Here is a 16,080-nt window from a genome sequence, read left to right as displayed (position 1 = left end):
CTGCTATTGTCTATTATATATCCTGTTGCCTAGTCACTTTACCCCTACCTACAGTTGAAGTTGGAAGTTTACATACACTTAGGTTGGAATCATTAAAACTTGTTTTTCAACCCCTCCACAAATGTCTTGTTAACAAACTATAGTTTTGGCAAGTCAGTTAGGACATCTACTTTCTGCATGACACAATATATGTTTCCAACAATTGTTTACAGAGAGATTATTTAACTTATAATTCACTGGATCACAACACCAGTGGGTCAAAAGTTTACATACACTAAGTTGACTGTGCCTTTAAACAGCTTGGAAAATTCTAGAAAATGATGACATGGCTCTAGAAGCTTCTAATAGGCTAATTGACATCATTTGAGTCAATTGGAGGTGTACCTGCAGATGTATTTCAAGGCCTACCTTCAAACTCAGTGCCTCTGCTTGACATCATGGGAAAATCAGAATAAATCTGCCAAGACCTCAGAAAAAAATTGTAGACCTCCACAAGTCTGGTTCATCCTTGGGAGCAATTTCCAAATGCCTGAAGGTACCACGTTCATCTATACAAACAATAGTACGCAAGTATAAACACCATGGGACCACGCAGCTGTCATAGCGCTCAGGAAGGAGACGCGTTCTGTCTCCTAGAGGTGAACGTACTTTGGTCCGAAAAGTGCAAATCAGTCCCAGAACAACAGCAAAGAACCTTGTGAAGATTCTGGAGGAAACAGGTACAAAAGTATCTATATCCACAGTAAAACAAGTTCTATATCAACATAACCTGAAAGAGAAAAAGGGGGAAGCTTGCAAGCCGAAAAACATAATCTCAACCGTGAAGTACAGGGGTGGCAGCATCATGTTGTGGTGGAGCTTTGCGGCAGGAGGGACTGGTGCACTTCATAAAATACATGGCATCATGAGGAAGTAAAATGATGTGGATATATTAAAGCAACATTTCAAGACATCAGTCAGGAAGTTAATGCTTGGTCGCAAATGGGTCTTTCAACTGGACAATGACCCTAAGCATTCCAAAGTTGTGACAAAATGGCTTAAGTGACTCTCAAACCCGGATCCGGGAGCGTACTCATCGCCTGACACTAATTAGCATAATGCAACGGACATAAATCTTCCTAGAAAATCTTCATAGTCATGAAAATCACGAACGAAATATATTGAGACACAGCTTAGCCTTTTGTTAATCACACTGTCATCTCAGATTTTCAAAATACGCTGGACAAGCATTTGTGTAAGTTTATCATAGCCTAGCATAGCATTATGCCCTGCTAGCAGCAGGCAACATTTTCACAAAAATAAGAAAAGCAATCAAATTAAATAATTTACCTTTGAAGAACTTCAGATGTTTTCACTCAGGAGACTCCCAGTTAGATAGCAAATGTTCCTTTTTTCCAAAAATATTATTTTTGTAGGCGAAATAGCTCCGTTTGTTCTTCACATTTGGCTGAGAAATCGACCGGAAAATGCGGTCACTACAACACTGAACTTTTTTCCAAATTAGCTCCATAATATCGACAGAAACATGGCAAACGTTGTTTAGAATCAATGCTCAAGGTGTTTTTCACATATCTATTTGATAATATATCCACCGGGACAAGTGGTTTCTCATTAGAATCGATTGGAATAATGGCTAACTCTGTACTTTACGCAAGTTTTTCTGCGGGAGCCATCATGTGACCACTTGCTCAATGTGGTCCCATACGGCTATTCTTCAACATAAATGCGTAAAAATACGTCACAATGCTGTAGACACCTTGGGGAATACGTAGAAAGCCTAAGCTCATTCGTAGCCCACTCACAGCCATATAAGGAGTCATTGGCATGCAGCGCTTTCAAAATATGGGGCACTTCCTGATTGGATTTTTATCTGGGTTTCGCCTGTAACATCAGTTCTGTTATACTCACAGACAATATCTTTGCAGTTTTGGAAACGTTAGAGTGTTTTCTATCCAAAGCTGTCAATTAGCGTGTGCAAGCAAGGAGGCCTACGAACCTGACTTAGTTACACCAGCTCTGTCAGGAGGAATGGGACAAAATTCACCCAACTTATTGTGGGAAGGTTGTGGAAGGCTACCCGAAACGTTTGACCCAAGTTAAACAATTTAAAGGCAATGTTACCAAACACTAATTTAGTGTATGTAAACTTCTGACCCACTGGGAATGTGACGAAATAAATAAAAGCTGAAATAAATCATTCCCTCTAGTATTATTCTGACATTTCACATTCTTAAAATAAAGTGGTGGTCCTAACTGACCTAAGACAGGGCATTTTTACCAGGGTTAAATGTCAGGAATTGTGAAAAACTGAGTTTAAATCTAGTTGGCTAAGGTGTATGTAAACTTCCGACTTCAACTGTATATGTACAGTACATAGCTACCTCAATTCAGTGGTGGAAAAAGAGCCCAATTGTCATGCTTGAGTAAAAGTAAAGATACCTTAATGTAAAATGACTCAAGTAAATGTGAAAGTCACCCAGTAAAATACTACTTAAGTAAAAGTCTAAAAGTATTTGGTTTTAAATATACCTAAGTATCAAAAGTAATTGTAATTAGTAAATATACTTAAGCATCAAAAGTAAAAGTAAAAGTATAAATTATATTAAGAAAACCAGACGGCACAATTTTCATGTTTTCCACCATAATTTGCAAATAAATTCATAAAAAATCCTACAATGTGATTTTCTCAGGATTTTTTTTCTCATTTTGTCTGTCATAGTTGAAGTGTACCTATGATGAAAATTACAGGCCTCTCTAATCTTTTTAAGTTGGAGAACTTGCACAATTGGTGACTGACTAAATACTTTTTTGCCCCACTGTATATAGATGGATGGATGGATAGATAGGTGGATGGATGGTGCACTGGTTGTCTACATGATAAAGAGTGAAGCAATAGTGTGTTATAACAGACTACTTCTTTTATTTCTGGTCCCAGAACCAAATGGAGTAACTGGCCAGACCAGCACGCAGACAAGACTTGTTCTGGGTGCCCAGATTCATTCTGTACCAACCACACACAGTGCAGAATGAGACATGATGTGGAAACATTTCTACATGTTTTCAAATGCTTTTGTCTCAAAAGAAACTTAAGGTGTCAGAAAGTGAATGTGACTGGGAGCAGTGTTGTTATTATTCCCAGGGAGTGAACTCACGCTAACCCTGCCACAGCAGGCACTTGTCAGAGTTGACTGCAATGTGTGTTTGTCTAGGACAAAAGTAAGAACCACTGTATGAGAGTGGCACTTTTAATATGACTGTATTATATAAGATTTAAAAGATAAACCCGACTAAAGAAAACAGAAGACAGCTGGCTTGCAGGAAGCATAACTTACAACAGAACAGGTGATAGATATGAATATAGATATAAAAAGCTAGTTAATAGCCCATGTCAACTGTGATGGAGTGCCTTTGGAATGTTCTTTCACAGTTTCATAAGACACTACTCAAATATCAATAGATCTTCATATCTATGTAGAAGGGAGAGTGTTTTCATAAAGCACTGGATGACAGTCATTATGACGTTCCTGTCTTTTCTGAATAGGATTTTAATCTTAGAATGTTGGCGGGTCCATTGGAAGTTGTGCATTATAATGCATTAGGCATACAGTATATCATAAGGCATTGTAAATGTGCTTATAATGCATTATGAAGGCTGTATAGGCAGTGTTAATATTTTTTATTTTTGCACTGACTCTATGCACACACACACACACACACACACACATACCTAATTTGCTCACACGTGACACACACATTCATACCGACTCTACACACACACACACTACTCTGTTTATCATATATCCTGATACCTACATGTAGTCATCTTACCCCTATACATATCTACCTCTACCACTCCAGTGTCCCTGCACATTGTAAATATGGTACTGGAACTGACCTGTGACAATAAAACAATGAAACATGTATCACATCACAAACGGCAGGTAAGATCAGTACGCTTTAATAAGATATCAGTGCAGAAATACGTCTTCTTATTGGGTTCAGTTCCCCATACAGTAATAACAAAAATAATAACAATATAATAATGTCAATATGAATTCAATATAAATCATAGGATCATCTAAAACAGTGGTTCCCAACCAGGGGTACTAGGACTCCTGGGGGTACTTGGCCTATCCACAGGGTTACTGGTCAAATGCACATGAGACCATAGGGTTACTGGTCAAATGCACATGAGACCATAGGGTTACTGGTAAAATGCACATGAGACCATAGGGTTACTGGTAAAATGCACATGAGACCATAGGGTTACTGGTAAAATGCACATGAGACCATAGGGTTACTGGTCAAATGCACATGAGGGGGTACTTCAGTGTTACTCCGGGCAGAGCAAAATTCAGTTGGTGGTACGGTAACCAAAAAAGGTTGGAAACCACTGATCTAAAATAACTATAAGACATCCACAAATGTAATGGATAAAAGCAGAACATATCCCAAGGAAAAAACAACCCTCATTATATTTAGTAGCCTAGAATGCTGATATTGTCTTTAAAGAGGACGAGAACTGAGATTGTTCAATTATTCATATTTGTATGTTTACTTTTTGGGCCCTTCAAGTGTCACAGTAGCTACAGCTAGGACTGGTGGATAGCCTTCCTTCTGCAGTTACCATTTTGGGACTTCCCTCTAGCCTACTCATTTCACATACAGGAGCACAATTTAGGCCACACCCCATCTGCAGTTCCATCTGACATCCCAGCCTCCTCTCCGTCAGGAACAGGAGCGGGGCCAGCCTCCTCTCCGTCAGGAACAGGAGCGCGGCCAGCCTCCTCTCCGTCAGGAACAGGAGTGTGGCCAGCGAGGCAGAGAACTTAATCTCTATCTAACTTTGGTTTTCTTCTAATGCTTAGAATTCAAGTAATAACGAGACATTTAATCTCATATAAGTTTAATATAACAAATGCAAAGCATGGGACTTTTGCTTGCTTTTACATGGCCCATGTAATTTAACTGGTTAAATACTGCATATCTGGGGGTTTTAGACAGCGCATATAGGGACCAAAACCAGATACTTGTCAGCTAACAGAGTGGTCTGATCTAACTATCTGTAATTTGTCATTGTTCCCACAAAATAAATAAACACATACAATTATACATCCTAACATTTTATCCTTGTGTTTAATTTATCTGGGATGTGGGTAATTTGAGGAAACGTCCCACATTCCATTCACTTTGGCTCAACGAAAACAAGGAGCATATTTTCTCATGTCTTTGGAGGAACTCACTGTGTCGATATATTTCCATTAACAGTGGAAGCAATGTTTTGTCTTTGTTAGAATGCGCTAGAGTTGACAAGGTGGCTAAACTTGGCAGGGATGTACCTTAAAATGTACGTGGGAGGGAAAGAGAAAGAGCGAGAGGGATGAGAGGGGGGGGGGGGGGGGAGCGAGAGAGCGAGACCGAGAGATGAGCTGACTACCGAGTGAAGTAGCGTGTGAAGAGATCAGTGCATCAGTGGGCAGGCTGAGCAGGATGTATCCCTCTCTGTCAGTCACAGTTCAGCACCACAGTCCCTCTCTATCTGTCCCTCAGTTCTCCATCTCACTTCTATCCCCGTCTCTGTCTCATAGCTCTATCACCACCTGCATCTGTTTCAACAGGTTTCAACAGGTATCTGCCGCCCATTGCTCTAAATCTATATTTAACTATTGCGCCATCTAACCCAGAAATAATCTTAGATTCAACCGTTTAAATTTTGAGATTTTTGTATTGACAAAACATGTTTTGCCAAGCTGTCAAGGGAAGTGAGTATTTGATATTGACCATTGGTCTTTAAAGTGTTTAGTGTATCACCCGCACTAATTTAACACCCTCTACACCACATTACAGCCTCTGGTTTCTTATTAACAACCTAAACCCGCATTAAATCAACACAGTGCCAGACACATAGGTCGACGTGCTGAATCTGATTCTTTATCTTTCTAGAATTCTCTCCTTTAGAGCGTCTCTCTGTTTGGACTGGACTTCTAATTACATCTACTCAACATACTGGATCTGACACTAGAGCTCTCCAAGCTAAACATCGGGATTTGTATAGGCTAGTGTAGTTTTATTGGACAATCTACTGTACGTCTACGTCTACAATCTGTGCATTTGAAGGGCATAACACTGGGCTGAATCAACATTGAGACAACCTTAAGGCAATGTTAAGGCACATCATGTCTGTTATGAATCACCTTTAAAGACAATCTCAGCAAGAAAAATGAACAATAACATCAAAATACAGTGTTACTGAAAGTGGATCCATGAAACATATAAAGTTGCCTCTACAAATGCAAGATGGTTATATCTATAAAGCACCATCACCTGTTTAGATACTGTTGAAAGATATTACTTTTGTGTCCATTTCTTTTGTTTACAATTTTCAAAATGCTACATGTCAAAAGTGGAACTTAGAAAATGTTATCGTTTTTTCCCTCTCCATTTTCTTTTTTCTTTAAAGCGCAACAACAGATCAGTACTGGCCTGCTAACAATTTCATTATACTTGTGCATACACTCTGGAAAAAAACAAAACAGACACCAGCACTATGGAGTAACATCTAAAACACAGGAATACAATCTGCATCTACTGGGTAGATAAGACAAAGTACCAAGGCACAAAAACACAAAAACACTATCTTGACATTATAGTAGAAACTTTATAGCTTCTGTCTTTAAATACATATATGTGTGTACGAAGCTATATTCAAACTTTAAGTGGTCACCACACAAAGACAAAGACCTAAAAATGAGAATGAAATAGAAAGAAAGAGAAGGAATACAGAAAAAGAGTCTCAATGTCAATAGCGAGTTGCCATCTCTTAAACTAAGGAAGTGTTCAAATCCACAAGTGGCTCCCGGCATTATACCTAAAGGAGGACATTGCCATTGGCTACACGGAGTCGCATTAAGAGAAATCCCATGCAACCTTGTTTACAACTTGTTTACAAGTTCAAACACTGGAATGTGATATTTAATTTACACCTCGATTAGGTTGATAGAAATCCTAATTATTTAGTTTAATGATTCTCAATTTGAGTGTCATGTAATTTCTATATAGCCTAGACTTACTCATTCTGAACTTGTAATGCGAGTGGGACCGGTGTGGCTTCGTGACAACGACCACACGAGAAACCCTCTTACTTAACAGCTGTAACGCAGTTAAACCAGCGACACGGCTAAAACGCCAGCTGTGCTGGTGTCGGCTATCACTGGTTAACGCTTGATCTTAGTGAATCTAGGCCACAGGTGGCTGCTGGCACCTTTATTGGAGTGAATGGGCTCATAGTAATGGCTGGAATGGAATGAATGAAATGGTATTGACACATCAAACACATGGTTTTATTGTGTTTGATACCATCTCATTCACTTCATTACAGTCATTATTATGAGCCGTCCTCCCGTCACCACCCTCCTGTGATCTAGGCCAAAGTCTCTCTGATTCTGATATGTCTTCTAATGCCATGAAAAAAGGTACCAAAAATAGCACTCTCCTCCCTATGTTGGGGGCACGCTCTGATTTGACCAATCAACTTCATGGCAAGCACTGTAACTATCCAGTGAGCTCACACTGAGGGAACAATAGAAACATGCAAACAGACACCAGTGACTGAAGGAAACTAGACAGTAAGGAATGGGGAAAGGGTAGTAAAAGAACAACAAAAAAGTTTATAAAAAAAAAACCTGGGTGTTATGCTTACATTCGGTGAAGATTTCAGACTGTTTTGTTTGTTAGTGTGTCTATGACAGCGTCGTACAGACAGACAGACAGACAGACAGACAGACAGACAGACAGACAGACAGACAGACAGACAGACAGACAGACAGACAGACAGACAGACAGACAGACAGACAGACAGACAGACAGACAGACAGACAGACAGACAGACAGACAGACAGACAGACAGACAGACAGACAGACAGACAGACAGACAGACAGACATGGTGAAAGAAGAAAAGTAGGCTACAGATCACACAATTGGGGGGACAGAAGAGAACACTGAAACAGATCAAATCGCTTAACAGAAATAGACGAATAACTAAGAATTATACACGTATATAATTTATGATGATAAAGACAACAAAAATAGAACAGAAGCCACACGTTTTTCTAATGATACATAGGGGCAGTAGGGTGGATGGATGAGGAGGAGTCAGGGTATGTGTGGCTTTGACGATGAAACAGGTTTGTATGGGGCTTGGTATGGTAGGGTGGGTGGGTGTGGCATGGTGGAGTAGTACTATGTTAGATGTGCCAGGACGTTAGGACAGGGGAAGCGGCTTGGCTGAGGTGTCAGTCAGTGTTGTAGAGATGTGTTAGTCTAGGGTGTATTGGCTAAGACTATTGGAGGGTAAGGATGAGTAGAGGTGAGGTTGGTGAGGGCTATGTCTAGGTAGGGTAAGATAAAGTACGGGAGGGGGTATATGTCTGCGTCTCAGAGGCCTGGTCCAGGGCTGGGTAGGGTAGGTTGGGTGGGTTGGGGAGTAGGGGGTGTAGTGCTGGTTCTAGGTGGCCTTGTCCAGGGGAGGGTAGGGTAGGGGAGTAGGGGGTATAGGGTTGGGTCTAGGTGGCCTGGTCCAGAGGAGGGTAGGGTAGAGGAGTAGGGGGTGTATGGCTGGGTCTAGGTGGCCTGGTCCAGAGGAGGGTAGGGTAGGGGGGTAGGGGTGTAGAGCTGGGTCTAGGTGGCCTGGTCCAGGGTAGGGTAGGGGAGTAGGGGGTGTAGGGCTAGGTGGCCCGGTCCAGGGTAGGGAAATGCAGTAGGGCGTGTAGGGCTCGGTCTAGGTGGCCTGGTCCAAGGCTCTCAGTAGGTCACTGCCCTGCAGCAAGTGCAGGTTGCCTTGGAGAGGGACATTGACCTCGCAGTCGTAGCGGGTGAGCTCTGGCAGACAATAGGTCTCAAAGGACGGGCCCAACAGCCGACTGGCAACCCCTACACACACAACAAACATGTAGACAGTCCATTAGTAGGGAGGAAATGGCTTTGGGGCAAAAGCCAATCAACCTTCATCTGAGGAGGACAGTCAATTGACTATGGTGCCAAGTCATGGAAAAGGACTGTGATTACAGAACCAAGGATATTATTTGTCCAAATCAATTTGTAAAAATAGATTTGAACATGTTGTTTCATCATTGCCTAAATCCCCACGTGAACGTTGACATATTTTCTTTGCCTCTGGCCAACTGGTTGCTACTAGTTTGACCAGTCAATCTTTTAAATGACGTACGACACATGGGAGTTGCATTAGAATGGAAATAAAAATGCCAGGCTTACCCTCTGTTTTGGGAGAGGGCAGCATACGGTATTCTCTGTAGTTGCACCACTGTTCGGGGAAGGTTTTTTTAGGTGCACTGTTTCCACATCCTGGATACTGGGACTTCCTGTGCCGTTGAAGAGGGCTGAGACACTGGTCAACACCCCCATGTATGCACATACCTTTATCTGTAAAAGAAAGAGGAAGAGAGATATTAAGATGAGTTCAATATTGCTATATTTTCTCTACTATGGTTTTTACTATAAGTGATATTTGGCATTTTGGTTTGCACACTGTATGTCCCACATTGTCCACCATCCAGTACCTGCCAGTGAGCTGGTGCTGAGAGATCTATCCAGGATGGCACAGCTTTCATTCCTCATCCTCTTCCACATCATCTCTGATGGTGTACTCAGGGTGGAGTCACCCTGATAAACGTAAAAACAGACACACATTACAGTCGAAAACTTAGTCAAAAGTCTGTAGTTTCCGCATCTAATACAACTCTCATGAAATATTTAACAGTGAGCTCAGAAAAACTGAATACACATATCATAGCCTACAGTCATAAATCAGTGAGAGGGTATACGTACCACTGCCATTTGCGTGAAGGAGCGCTTGAAGTTGTTGGCTATGGCGATTCTAGCAGGACTCATGTCTCTGTAGGCCTGGACAAAGTTCTCCATTGACCTGCAGAAGAACATCACATTACTTCATCATCTCTGTAGATCAACTCTAGCTCTAACAACCATCAGTACAGGAACTGAATTCAATCAGTAGGACAGACACACTGAAGGTCCACTACAGTACCTCTGCTTGTGCATCCTGTTGACCGGCATGTTCTGACATGAGTTGCTTCCGCCCATGGCGTCCACTTGTTGTTGGTAGTGTAACGGGGGATCGGGGGGCCACTGCAGGTTCTGACGTCCGCCCATGGAGGACAAAGGGGTGCTGGCTAGGGTGTGGTAGGGGGTGATCTGTGCAGGGCCTGTGTAGGGCAGAGTAGGCCTGGAGTCCATGGGGCTTATTTCACTGTGGTTGGGGCCTCTCTTGTCTCCTGGGGCCCACTTGGCGGGCTGGTAGTGGGCAGACTGTGGAGATCCCAGGGGCTGGAAGAGGCTGGCGATGTTGCTGAACCCGTTCTGTGTGGTGCGGTGTCCCATTTGGTCAGCGGCCCCCTCGGTGCCTCCAGGGGCCTCTTCAGTAATGATGGGGTGGAGTTGGAAGTCTTCTCCGTCCATGGGGATGTAGGGAGCCAGGGTCTCCAGATCCAAATCACTCAGGACCGACTGAGAGGGTCACATCAAATCAAATTTCTGAAGTGCATTATGACATTGCAAGACAAAAAGTGTCCAACATACAGTCAGACCAGAAAGCAACCCCACTGCACACTTTGGTTAAAGGGCAATTCCACCACTTTCAACCCCATTTTCATTATCTCCAACACAATACCAGTGTCTACATATGTTAAAATGGTACATTTCTATGTTGAGCATTAGAAATATAAAGTTGAAGTTGAAAAGATTTGAAAAAACAGTGATTTTCTAACACTATGAGATTGGCGGTGACAAAGAGACCCTCCATCCAGCTAGAAACACATTGCAGGTTTTTAAAATCAGTTGTTCTTACTTTTAATCCGACCCTGTGATGACACAGAGAAGCATGATGTTATTTTTTATGCAGTGATGGAGATAATGCATATGAAGTTGAAAAGTGGCAGAATTGCCCTTCAAATAAATGTAAATATAATATAATGTCTACCCTCCATCTCATGCACACTGGTTGAGTAGTGGGTCTGTGAAGTGCCAGTGAAACTGACCTGGGTGCTGCCGGGGCTCTTGGGCCCCTCTGTGTCCAGAGCAAAGAGCTTCTCAGTCAGCTCTACCTTCAGGTCACTCTCTCTCTCGCTGTAGTAATCCCCTGGGCTGCTGGGCTGTACCCACAGAGAGGAGGGAGAGTGGGAGACCAAGAGAGAGAGACCAAGAGACAGAGAGAGAGAGAGAGAGAGGACGTGACATGACAAAAGCTCCATTGAGCCCTGAGTAACTAGTGACCACTGCTTATTCCAACCATCCACCCCCTCCATTCTCACCACACTCTGCCCCCTGTCCCAAACACCCAGGATCTGTGCCCACAACATCACCCATGCACACACACGCAGAAACAAGCGCATAACATGGTGACAAACACACACATTGTGACACACACTTAGGCTACACACACACAAACCCGAACACACACAAGCGTACCAAAACACAATACATAAACCATGAGTCACATTCATTTGCTGTGGAAGAAAGACGGGTAATGAAGGCTTGTGCTAGCGGACGTGGTGTTGGTGAATGAAGTAGTAGATGACAGAAGAATGATAGAAGAGTGAAAAAGGACACCAGGGACAGTAGCAGCTACATACCGTGGAACAACTGCTCAGGCTAGGGGGGGCAGTGCTGGGGGTGGCGCTGCCTGGTGTGGGGTTCTGGGGCACTGAGAAGGTGGCAGCCATGTGGTTGGACATGTCTCCTGCCGGGCAGGGCTTGTGGGCATCACTGCCCCAGCCCTGGGGGGCCGGAGGGGGCATGGGAGACATCTTGGGGTAAAGAGGAGGATGAGGCTCCTCAAACGGTGGCCTTCCTGTAGGACACAATCATATAAACAGTAGATGGTTAATATTCCTGTTTTCATAGAACTTAGGCCATTACCTTAAACTAGAAATGGTCTAATCTTGTCCACCAGCCGGCTGTCTCTCTGTAGAACCGTCTGGTTTCACATTGCCTCAGAACCGGACTTGACTGGTCTATGGCTGGAGCGGATGAAACAACCGCTGTTTTTAATAGTCTGATCTGTCAGTCCATCACCATCTAGCTTAACTCATTGTGGACTTCAAAGAGTGATCAGCGTAAGTGATATAAACAAGAAAGTGAGTTAGGAAAATCTGAAAGTATCGCATCTTAGAAATAGTTTTCACATAGATGTACTTTATGCGCCAGCAATTGGAGTCTGGGGACGACGTTAGAGACGGCATAACTATAACTACATGTTTAACTTCTACCATATCATGTGACATGGAGCATGGCATTGGGGAGATGTATTGTAGTAATGGGATGATATGGGTATAGTTAGGGGGAAATGGACAGTATAATGGAAGATATTGGTATGGTTAGGGAGACATCTAAAGCAGAATGGGAGATATTGGGGAGTGTTCTGACCAAAGTCAAGGGTGATGACGGCATCTCCAGGTGTGGGGGCCAGCTGAGCAAGGTCTTCTGGCTCCTCTTTGAGTTTGGTGAACAGGGTCTTGATGGGCTCCGCGGCCACCGCAGCACCACTCTGGGTGAAGAAACTGTTCATGTGGTGTGGCTTGAACAGAGACTCAGTCTGGTCCATGGAGAAGATCATGGACTTGTTCTCCACGTCACTAAAAAACACAGAGAGAGAGAGAGGGATACTTCCGGGATGTGTTATGTTACCACCAGATTTTAAGACTAAAATGAAGCTACTGTCATACTGTAATCTTACATTTGAACCAGCAGCCTTCCACAATCACTTCCTCCCACCAATATTGTACATAATGGGCCAGTTTCCTGGACACAGGTTAGGCCTAGTCCTGGACTCAAAAATATTTTCAATAGAGGACCTCCAGTGAAAAAACATGCTATTTCATCCAGGAGTAGGTTTATGGTCTGAGAACCTGAGATTAATGGGCCCTATGTTCTGTTTCTGCTTGTTCTTTGACCCTACCTGAGGACGTAGTTGACACAAACGATGCACTGCGGCTGGGAATTCCGGCTGTTGTAGATGACTGTGCCCTGGGTCTCAACCCACACGTAGCCTCCATGTTTGGCCAGCATACGATACTGTCCACTCACTGCCTGACCTTTACTGCACACTGTACAGAGAGAGAGAGAGAGAGTCAGTATAAAACTAGCTGGATGGAGGTGAAAAGAAGAGCAACTCAGAGAGCAAATAGCAGAGGAAAGAGGAGAGAGATTCAGGTCAGGGCAACACTAAGAATGAGGGTGAAGAAGAGAGAGATTCATGTCAGGGCAACACTAAGAACGAGGGTGAAGAGGAGAGAGATTCAGGCCAGGGCAACACTAAGAACGAGGGTGAAGAGGAGAGAGATTCAGGCCAGGGTAACACTAAGAACGAGGGTGAAGAAGAAAGAGCTTCAGGCCAGGGTAACACTAAGAACGAGGGTGAAGAGGAGAGAAATGTAGGGGTGAGGAGAGATAGATAAGTATCAGGAGAGAGAAGGAGGGGATGGCCTAGCTGCTGTCCTCAGTGTGGGTTGGCCCAGGCCCAGGACTGGCGTGGGAAAGCAGCAGGCCTGGGGTCGTAGGGTTCATCCTAGGGCAGGATTAGAGCGAGTAAATACAGACCAGAGCATTTGCTGCTCTATTGGCCAGTCACGTTGCCGCAGAGACCAGGCCCAGCCTGGCCGTCTGTGTCTCTGGGCCGGAAGGGGGCCACATAGAGAGGCTATTCTCTGGAGGAGAGGCTGGCTGCCCAGTGCATTCAGTCTGCTAGGACTAACCACACCACTGATAGATGGATGCAGTTTCATAGACTGTAACAAGGAGCTTGGAGCTCATTTGATGTGTTGAGAGTAGAGCTACCACAACTAGGATGTAAACAAACACACACAAACATAGAGGGGTACACACACATACACACACTCCCACCACCACACAAGCCAACAGAACTGTCCCTGCTCCAGGTAGATTTGCTTTCAGCGAACAACACAACCCAGACCCTGGCTTGTTTTTCTCTCCTTTTCCCCTCTCTCCTGTTACAGAGAGAGGCTTTTAATGATGTGTAAATGTCACTGGGGGACAGAAGCCATCCCACTGGAGGGCCTCATTACAGGGGCAATGTGGGACACCTGGTCCCCTGTCATCACAGACGCCCTGCGCTCCTCTTATCTCCCCCGTCACAGGTCAGCCCTAATGGGATTGAAGACATCTTAATACCGGCCCAGGTCCACAGAGCCTCACTAATGTAATAAGGCCTGTTTTGAATTATAGTCATAACTCACACATGCATCTGAAATGTAATTTGGCTGAGAGAGAGAGGGGCCTAGTGGAGTTTAGATGTGATGTGAGGGTGTTGTGTGTGAGGTGGGCTGGGGGCTGATCTCTGTGTTAGAGAAGCTGGTGGACGTCAACATGGATTGGGTTTCATCTCTGGGCTGGTAAAATCAATACATATACATAAACAGAGAGGAGGGATAGAAATCTACAGGGATTTGAAGACAGCCTGTTACAGTATCACAAACATTTTAAAAAACTGTTGTTTCGTTTAAGGCAACAATCTAAAAACGATGAAGTGGATTAATGGTTTTAATGAAATGCAGAGAAAGGGAGCTCAGTACCGGTCTCCTATAGACTGAATGAGGTGCTGCTCTGACACTGTAAAGTCTTGTGTCTTGTTCCCCCCTACACCAGTGACACCGGAGAGCTTGGGAACCAGGCCGCAGCGTCTAAGACTGGACCATCCACCCAGTTCTCTAAGAACCAGCTCTGCTAGATAATATTTCTCTCTCTCTTTTATTCTCTCTCTCTCTTTTATTCTCTCTCTCTCTTTTATTCTCTCCCTCTCTCTTTTTTTAGCAGGCTCACATGTTGTGGCTATTAGAGTCCCTATGTAGGAGTAATTCATTAAGTACGGGCCTAGGGCTAAGAGACTGCTTTTTCACAACAGAACTGGGGGGATAGTGTGTGTGTGTGTGCGCGTGTGCCTGCGAGCGCAATTGTATACGTATGTGTTAATATGTGTGTGAGTGTGTAAATGTGTGTGTAGCTAACTGAGGTTCATACAGATCTTTACCAGGGAGAGAAGAGGAGATTTAAGGTCATCAACACATAGATGAGACATTTCCCCCCCACTTCAAAATCATTCTATCTGTTGTCAGGCTTTGAGTCAAGAGTCAGCATGCTCTTTGTCATCCCTGAGTTAAGGAGTCAGCATGCTTCAGTTCGGCTGGCGGCAAACCAAAGTTGGCTAGGCAAACTGAACGGGTGTGCTCGCATACTCCCTTAAAAGACCTTCGCTTGAAAAACAAGAAAAAAGCACAATAGTGCTGTTTGTCCAATTTGAGAAGTCAGAGCCAGTATACACTTCTTCAAAATAGTCAGAATTAATCTAAGATAACTGTCATTCATGTTGTATTTTTTTTGCTGAGGAGATCTTAGTGGCGCAATTTTACATCTAACAATAAAAAAATGTGCATGAAAACGAGTCGTCACTCATTGAATGGCGACAAAGATGTTATTGAAGAATCCCTACAGTTGACCAATCACGGATGAAGGGGCGTAGACTTTGTCTGCAGAACTTCGGCTGGCCTTGAAAAAAATATGTTGTGCCCAACGGCCTGAAAAACCCTTGCCGAAGTCCAAAACGTCACAGAATGTCGTCATAATATATACACAAACTCTTCCAAAATGTTTCAGCTGGGAAGCATGCGGATGCGTTTTCAGTGTACTCAGTTTTAGTGTGGACACTCACGGTTCTGGTGGCTCTTGGTGACACTGTCAGAGTCCAAAGCGTGGTAGAACTCATAGACAGAGCGGCCCAGCAGATCTTCAGGACTGTAGCCCATCAGCTCAGTGACTCTGCAACACACAGAAATACAGACACCTGTTAACACTGTTCTGTATCGCTTTTTCCTCCTCTATTTGTCTCTGTCTCTGTCTCTTGCACACATTCACGCACACACAGTGTTGGAGAAACTACTCTAGTTTACCAAGCTACCAAGTACTTCACACTGGAAAAAGTTTAGCTACAGTAAAGCTACCTTTAAGAAAAATATAGTTTAACATGAATGAAGTTA

General features: G+C 43.6%; 1 protein-coding gene across 2 annotated transcripts in view; it reads right to left on the bottom strand.

The window, feature by feature from the left end:
- Positions 1-3,942: 3,942 nt before the first annotated feature.
- The window catches only part of LOC109870143 (endothelial PAS domain-containing protein 1), a 60,556-nt gene continuing 48,418 nt past the window's right edge, over positions 3,943-16,080 (bottom strand). The window contains exons 7-16 of one of the 2 annotated variants that reach the window (XM_020460506.2): positions 15,756-15,862; positions 12,990-13,137; positions 12,458-12,666; positions 11,665-11,882; positions 11,071-11,184; positions 10,062-10,540; positions 9,845-9,941; positions 9,577-9,679; positions 9,272-9,439; positions 3,943-8,929 (exon numbers count right to left, since the gene is read on the bottom strand). In XM_020460506.2, coding sequence (XP_020316095.1) covers positions 8,778-8,929; positions 9,272-9,439; positions 9,577-9,679; positions 9,845-9,941; positions 10,062-10,540; positions 11,071-11,184; positions 11,665-11,882; positions 12,458-12,666; positions 12,990-13,137; positions 15,756-15,862 — 1,795 coding nt within the window. In that variant the 3' untranslated portion in view covers positions 3,943-8,777. The remainder of the gene's footprint in view (positions 8,930-9,271; positions 9,440-9,576; positions 9,680-9,844; positions 9,942-10,061; positions 10,541-11,070; positions 11,185-11,664; positions 11,883-12,457; positions 12,667-12,989; positions 13,138-15,755; positions 15,863-16,080) is intronic. The other variant, XM_020460507.2, reaches the window with a different exon arrangement.

This window comes from Oncorhynchus kisutch, linkage group LG25, assembly GCF_002021735.2.
Source record: "Oncorhynchus kisutch isolate 150728-3 linkage group LG25, Okis_V2, whole genome shotgun sequence".
Taxonomy (NCBI): domain Eukaryota; kingdom Metazoa; phylum Chordata; class Actinopteri; order Salmoniformes; family Salmonidae; genus Oncorhynchus; species Oncorhynchus kisutch.
This window is presented reverse-complemented; position numbering and strand designations above follow the sequence as displayed.